At 40.3% G+C, this 8,179-nt stretch overlaps 1 protein-coding gene across 1 annotated transcript in view; it reads left to right on the top strand.

The window, feature by feature from the left end:
* Positions 1 to 8,179, top strand: part of LOC103155878 (thyrotropin-releasing hormone-degrading ectoenzyme) — a 155,014-nt gene that overhangs the window by 121,383 nt on the left and 25,452 nt on the right. Inside the window, exons 11-13 of the mRNA XM_007577763.2 lie at positions 655 to 743; positions 2,564 to 2,697; positions 2,795 to 2,850. Of these exons, the coding sequence (XP_007577825.1) occupies positions 655 to 743; positions 2,564 to 2,697; positions 2,795 to 2,850 (279 nt within the window). The remainder of the gene's footprint in view (positions 1 to 654; positions 744 to 2,563; positions 2,698 to 2,794; positions 2,851 to 8,179) is intronic.

Here is an 8,179-nt window from a genome sequence, read left to right as displayed (position 1 = left end):
AAGTGAACGTTGTCGTGACTCATATTAACTCAGATTCTTTAGAGTTGTCGTCGATGGTGATGGCTGTTGGGGGTTGGCAGGAAAGATTTCCTGTAGCAGTCTGTGTCACTGCAGATCTGAAGAAGCCTATGACTGAAGATGCTCTATGCGCTGAACAATGGCTGTTGGAAAAGACAAGTGTTTTTGTCGTTGTCTTACCAACCAGAAGCCTCTCCCTTCTTTCTCACTGGTTGTGCAGAAGGCTCCACTTCTTCTTTTCAAAGATGTACGGCTGTATAATTGTGCATCAGTTTGCAGCCATTTTCACATGTGAGTGTAAACAAAATAACTTTGAGTATAAGATGTGATGATCATGTTTTGTATCACTACCCTAACCTGCTCAAAGAAGCATATTACATCACTTTTAAAGTTTATTTAACTTCCTAAAGGTGTGAAAATGCTAAGCTAGCTTTTCCCCGACAGGGACGCCGGCCTCCAGTCAGTTTCTCCTGACTGATATCTGCTGCCTGTGCGGCTGTTAAGCCCTCGCTCCGCCGCTGCGGCTGTCGCTCGCCTCATTTCCAGCTGACCGATGACCCTCGCTCCCCTAACAGGGGCAATAAAACCCGATCCAATCCCGCTGACCGTCGCTAACATCCTTCTCCCCCTCTGCAGTTTACAGTGGCAGGTCCCATTGACTGTCGCCGTGGGAAACGTGTCCGCTGTCTGCCTGGAGAGCCTCATCTGGATCAACAACAGGACAGGTACGGCGCCACCGGAGACGCCGCTGAACGTCTCTGAAACTTTATTTCCACCTGTGTCTTAATTATCTTGTTGCCGGGAGATAACGAGCTGTTTCCTTGGGAGGATCTGTTAGCGGATCAAACCGGCTCAGGTTCTCTAATTAATTATCTGCTCAGCTCTGTACATGTGAGCTGCCTCTGCCGGGGCTTTAAAGGTTCACAGGTGCAGCGTGTTGCTCTGTTCTCAGGTTTGTAGGCGGAGGGAATAAACATCGTTACGGTTCCTGTAATTTGGCGTCTGCTTTTTATTCAAAAAAGAAAAATCCTGATTACTTTTTATCCTTTCATGTTTTTTAAAACGGCGCTGCTTCTGCTGTTCTTTTGAAAGGATTACTCTTTTGTTAACAGGTCAGCTTTCTGACTCAAAGATTTGATCAATCGTTTGTTCGCTCGGATTAGTCTCCGTTGTAGGTCCCCTCTTTACTTTGACAAACAAAAAGCTTTGAGAATAAACCCCATTTTGTTTTTCTTTTTTCATCATTGTTTCTGAAGAACAAAACCCTCTAGGGATTCTGTTTTAGTGAATAAAGCTCATTTTAGTCCCTTTTTTGAACAAAATAATGTTTTGAGAATTGATCCTGAACTGCTTGGTGTTGGGTTTTGGTGGAAACAGGGGCTCCTGCTGGCTCCGTTCCCCCCTAATGAAACACGTGTTTTGCTTTGTGAACGTGAAGCTCGCTCCGGTTGTGTTGTTACAGCCTGACGAGGGTAATCTCCACGTCGCCACTCTGGCACCAATCTGATGCAAGGAGAGCGAGGAGTTGGTTTAAATCCAAGAAGGAGGAGAAGTGGGCTAACAGCTGCGTTCTGTTTTTATCACCTGGCTGTTTCTCAAAGTGGGAAACGTCCTACAAGCTGCTTCACTGAAGCTTCAACCTAATTTCAGCAGGATGTGCTGGTTTCCTCCTGTGGCCCCGTGATGCTGCTGATCCACAAACCTACAAAATGTAAATGCTCCATCAGCTGGGCTCAGACTACTTCCTGGAGAGGTTTGATGAAGATTAAGCTAAAGTGGAAAAGTTCCAAGTGCATAAATAACTGATCATCCATTTTAAGACCTTTTATTAAAGCAAGTTTCCGGGCTAAAACAACCCAAGGCAGAAAAACATCAGCGATGACGTCTAGAGAAGCAGCCAATCAGTCTGGGAAGGTTATAACACCAACACTGCAAAAACACAAAATCTCACCAAGTATTTCCAATATCTCATTACACTTAAAGTATGACAAACTTACAAGCAACGTTTCAGCTTGTTTTAAGTCAACAATTCCTTAATATTGATGAAAAACTATTAGAAGTGACAAAATCTGCCTCTTAAACACGTTTCCCATATTTTAAGTTAAAATATCTCCACTACTTTTTCATCAATATGAAGAAACTATTGACTTAATTCTAAGTTTGTTTTGTCTTATTTCAGGTGTAATAAGATGTTGGCACCAAAATACTTAGTATGATTTTGTGTTTCTGCAGAGCTAACCCTGACAAAGTATCTGAAGGTTATTTACAACTGGAAGACAAAGTCATCTGCCAATCTTCCCAGGAATCGACGTTCCTGCAGGTTCAACCCAGAGAATTGACCAAAAACCCAAGAGCTCCTCCTCAGGATTTAGTTAGCAGGTCAGAGGTGAAAGTTCATCAAAGGACAGTTGGAAAATGACTGAGTGACCTGAAGGAGACGCCAATAACCAACTAGAATGTACATCAAGATATCATCAGCATACTGGGTGATAATAAATTCAATGCTTTAGTTTACGGATCTAATTTAATGTGTTGTTTCACTCAGAAAGCCACAGGATTGGTCAGATGGATGACAGCACCTGGCTGCTGGGAAACATCAACCAGACTGGCTACTTCCGCGTGAACTATGACCTCCAGAACTGGAAGCTGCTCATTCAGCAGCTCCACAACAGCCCTCAGGTAAACCTTCTCTATTTGTCTGCTTTGATTTTTCTGAATTATTTCCAGATCCGATCACCAAATCAACTCATTTCCTGCTGTTTGTTTTCCTCTCCAGATCATTTCTGTTGGAAATAGAGCGGGTCTCATCGACGACGCCTTCAACCTGGCCAGGTGAGTCACATGACCTCAACCAGTTGGGTTGGAAGAACAAGTCAGTCAAAGTACAAACAGTCTTGATATGTTTTATTGATCTATCTTGTAGCTGAAAGACTTTTTGAAGTTTTATCTCACCTTTGATCTTTTCAAGTTTTACCAAGAGATCTGCACTTTTCTTTGGCAGCGTCGTTTATCTGTCTGACCCCCTGCTACTTAGTTTCACTTGGTTCTTGAGTCTCGGCTGAAAACTTCTTGGTTTTGTTGTTGCCGCCGTTCTATGGACGGATGTTTCTCCTCATTTGTCCATTTTATTGTGCCGCTGACAGGATTTCTGATTTCTCATCTTGTTTTGTTGAAATGCCATCAATAGGAATCAACTATACATTTACAGATGACACCATTTTTAAAGTGTCACAGCTTTTTTATACACCAGATAAAAACAAACAAACAGTGACTGATGAGAAACTGTAAGAAAGTAAAACTGTATCCTGGATACAGATTTAAAAACACAATTTAATATCAGTGGGACTCGATAAAATTAATCACTTTCCTTTGAAAACAATATATCCACAAAATAAACAACACTTTCAGTTAAAAAACAAATTTTGCTGGTAAATTATTTCATAAATAAACATTTGAACTTAAAAAAAGATATTTATTGTTTTTAATCTGTAATTTTGATTATTTGACCATCAGTGTTTCAGGAAACCCTGATTATTCATGGAGCTTCTTTAAAAATGTAGACGCTAACATTAGCATTAGCAACTCGTTTAGCATTGATGCTATTTTAGCCTTGAAAGGCTAACTCCTTTTAGCACAACTTGAACACAACATTAGTCTTTTCCAGCGTCCAATCAGATCGTTTAAAAGCAGAAATTAACCCCAGTGGGACCAGAGAATCGGCTTTGTGTCTGGGGATGTCGGCTGTGCGTCAGATTTAAAGACGTACTGGAAACAAATACAAAGGTTCCATCTTTGGACTTATGCATGTTTAAAAAAGAACAAAAATTAATTGTGTTAACATTTTTAACACATTAAAATCAATAAATAATTAATCAAAATAAACATGTTAAAGTCCTCACCCAACAATATATATTTACATAATAACATTAGTAGTTTCTCATAAATGCAACAAGATTTTAGCTCCTTAGACGTAGCAACGTGTGAAACAGTGACTGGGCAACTATCAAGCCAGCAGCTTTTCCGTGACTTTATAGGCATAGAAACGAAACATTTCTCTACTAAAATCCAGTTTTATTGGTGTGGGCTAAACCAGTTTTCTGACTCGTTGGGTTCTCCTCAGCTATGAACCATAATTAACGTTTCTCAGGAAACAACTGCTTGAAAAACACCAGGATGTGAAATGAAACTGAAAAATGAATTGGACATCTTGAATTGGATTACTGAAATATAGAAACTTTTCACTGACTTAGCTAACAGACCTTCTGTTTTTAACATAGAGCTTCAGCCAAAGGAGCAGATCAGATAGAAATATGTGAAATGTGAATTAATGTGATTAATGTGATTAATCGTGATTGATCGATTGTTAAAATAATTGCCAGTTAATTTAGTAATCGATTAATCGTTAACTTGAGTATTCAGACTCAAAAAAGAAAAACAATCCAGTCAAAGCAGAAATTAATCCAAAACTGGACAAAACACATAAACATTTTGAATTTAAGGTGAGAAACGTTTTGTCTGTAAATATTTTCTAACTGGAACTCCTTAAGCAACATTTTTATCACCTGGTTCAAATTCTGTAAAAAATAAAACCCAACTCATACTGAGCACCTTTTGCTATCCTACATTTATTAACTGCACACTACGTAACTGTGATAAAATAAATCTGTTTTTATTTGCTAAAACTGACACCATGTTGTGACAAAATGTTACAAGAGAGATGAAAAAAATCAAGCTCCCTGAGCTTTTATAGCGATCTGCAAGCCTGCACCGCTCCCGGTTAAAAACAACCAATCAGAGTCAGGAGGAGGGCCTTAGCGCTGTCAATCATCCTCTTGTACACGCTGAGAAACAACTAAGAAAACTGTTTATCTGGCATCATCAGTGGCTATGCTAGCTAACCTTAGCATTCACAACAAGATCTGCTGTCGGGAAGAAGTTGTAGCGTAGCAGAGAAAAAGGAGAGGGTGTGAACAGCGTGTACACCAGCATGATTAACAACGCTAAGCACCTCCTCCTGGCTCTAATTGGTTGTTTCTGACTGCTGTATTTCTGCAGCTTTAAGTGGTTAAAATAAAAAAGCTTTTATCAGATTATTCTGGATTATTACTGGACGGTGAGTTGCTGCAGTGCAGCAGGACGATCTGGATCTGCTCTGCATTCAGAGCCGATCCGGTCAGTGTGAGCAGAAAGTGAGCAGCCTGCTGTAGATGCGCCCGGTTAATCTCCTGCAGCCGTCCCGCCTCACCGCGGCGTGTTCAGCCCGCGGCGCCGTGAGCGCCGTAACAGAAATCCAGGGTGACACCGGCTCTGTAACTCAATCCACTGCTGTCTCTGCTTCCTCCCCCTCACTCCGCCATCTGCGCTCTGTCATGTTGAATGAGCAGCAGCTCCAGACTACTGCGCTGTCATCCTCTGAGGATCCGCGCGCTGACGAGTTCCCATCTGCACAGAAAAAGGAGCTACATATCCATTAATATTCACCCTGACAGCTGAAGCAGCTTCCTCAGCCTGAATCTGTCACGACGGGAAGCGATCAGCCGCCGCTACTCCGCGTAGCTCCGCAACAACTTCCGTCAACTTTTTATCATTTATTTGTCTTAATATTTTTTAAAAAACTGAGAAACCTTTGACAGTTTTTGTCACCACGCATGAAACTCGCGTTATCGATTCTGTGAGGTTCAGAAACATCAGGAGAAATTCCTGCTGCATTAAAGTTGCATTTAATCCGTCAGGCCCCAACCGCTGCTGCCCGAAAATAAAAAAACGTCCGTCAGCTTTTATCAGGGTTCATGTGTTATAATGGTCCAGTTTACAAACCTTCAAGAAAAACTGACTTTAATCTAAAAGTTTTGACTTTAATCTCATGAATTCTACCTCAGATTTTAATCTGATAATTCTAAATTCCAACTTTAATCCCAGAATTTTAGTTTTGAATTTTGACTTTTTTTACTTAGTTTGACTTTATTGAGCGTAGCGTAATAAAACAATAAAACACGTTATGTGCCGAGCAAAACAAATTTAAACCAAACAAAGCAGTAATAAAATGTATTCACGTTACAGGAGCTGGTAGAATCAGAGGAACGATAATTTATCTGCAGAAGAGTTAAACTCTCTGGGAGCCGCTGCGTCTTACTGACATCACGGTTCCTCATTACCAGCCTCTTCCCTCCGCATGTTTTCCTCCTGGATATTATTTTATTTTATTTATCAGAAGTTTTCCTTGTAGATTATATCTGGGCTGAAGTTTGGGAGCTGGATTTGTGTTTATTGTACTCATTGATCCCAGAGAATTATTTTCACCCTTTAATAGATCACTTCGCTTAATTTAAACTTCTGATAAAGTGGATTAATAAAACTCCTGCCAACTGGTGATGAATTTCAGCTGAAACGGATGAGAGACGGAGATCCACTCCATCCTTGTTAGGACTGCCTGCTTAGCCCATTTAAGCCGCAAAAATACTTCTTGTTTACAAAGATGTTATTTCAGCATTTCTGCTCAGTGAATTGATTACGCCTGGAAGGACATTTAATCTCAGGATTAATTTCAGTCATGCTGATTCTCCTCCCGCTCACACTTCGATTGACTGAGAACAGGAGCAATAAATGCCAACTGGTGGCAGTGTGTGTGTTAGCATGCTGGTGTGTGTGTGAAGCTGGTTCTGCAGTAATAAATGACTGTGTCTGTTTGACTCTGTGCTTAAACAGTGATGGATGTCGCCTCCCTTTGTGTGTGTCTGTGTGTGTGCGATCACAGCCGTCCCTTGTTGGCTCTCCACTGAGCCTTGCTAATAGCTAATGGACAAACAATTAACTGGCCCTTAACGATGTTAAAGAGTTAATGAGCTCATTAAGACGACAACGCTGGGAGAAAGACCCAAACGGAGACAACAACTGGGAGGGAAAATTAAAAATCTACCTGCTAATCTCCTCAGCTTCCTCCACTTCTCTACGGATCCAGAGAGCCGCTGCTCTGCTGTGGAGGTGAAACTGCTCCTTAAAAGCAAAATGGTTTAGGAAATGCATTTCTGATTTCCTCTCAGACATTTAACCCTGTAGCTTCTCACCAGAGATTTGATGCTTCTGCTCAGAATAGGGAGGTGGCTCTGACGTCTGCAGTGGCAAAACAGATATAAAAGACCTGCAGAGAAAAATACTTCTGTTGCAAATGTGGCTCCCTAATCCACACACTAATGAAAACTTAGACATATATCTAAGTACTGCTTTAGCTCATGACACAAACGAGTCCCTGAAAGGAAACTGAGCTAATTAAACAGGTTTCACAATGTATGATGCAACAGGTATCCTGTATGTTCTAGAAAATGTCAGAAAATAAAAATATAAAAGGACTCAAAAAACTGCCTAGATTCTGGAAATTCCAGGCAAACATCTTCTAAGTCCTGGAAAGTAATCCTTTGGTTTATGTAAGATCACAAGTAAAATCCAGAAAATTCCTGAATGTAACTCTGGAAAAATCTAGAAAAGAAACAGTAACTTATGAAAATAAGTTTTAGAAAGGACCAGAAAACATGTCTGTTCTGAAACGAGGCCTGAAAGTTCCAGGAAAGTACAACAAAAAGACACCGGTTTCCAAAAAGCAATGTTTGGTTCTGGACAAAGTAGAAAAAATAATCTGGTGCATCTGCAAGTCAAAAAATTTTGATTTTTAAAACTTGAAAATTTCAAGTACATTTCTGGGGGGTTTTCTAAGAAATTTACAAATTTTCAGTCTCTGAAATATCCAAGTTTTTTAAAATAAAATGGTTTTCTAGAATATTTCAGAGATTAATTACAAAATTTCAGATAGTTTTGGCAGAAATGTTTTCTGTTTTTGTTTTTTTACAGTGGCTCTAATTTGCTGTCGTAAGAAAATAACCTGAAGGTAAAAAACTTTACCTTGTGTAACGTACAAGCAAAATAAGCCGGAACCCAAAACGCAGCCAAGACAAGTGTTCAAATTCACAAAAAGTTTATTACAATATAAGGGTGAAGAAGGGGCTCCACAGGGTGTGGTCACACTGGTGACAGAGGGAAAAGGCCAAAATCTGCGGTCAAAAAAAAGACAGGATAAGAAACCAGGAGACTCATGAACATGGAACAAGGCTTGAAAGCTGAGACTGTGGCAACAGACGATCTCGCACCTAGCTTCTTCTTCTTCTTCTTC

The sequence above is a fragment of the Poecilia formosa genome, unplaced genomic scaffold, assembly GCF_000485575.1.
Source record: "Poecilia formosa unplaced genomic scaffold, Poecilia_formosa-5.1.2 Scaffold453, whole genome shotgun sequence".
Classification (NCBI taxonomy): Eukaryota; Metazoa; Chordata; class Actinopteri; order Cyprinodontiformes; family Poeciliidae; genus Poecilia; species Poecilia formosa.
Note: the sequence above shows the minus strand (reverse complement) of the source record. Positions and strands in the feature narration are given on the sequence as shown.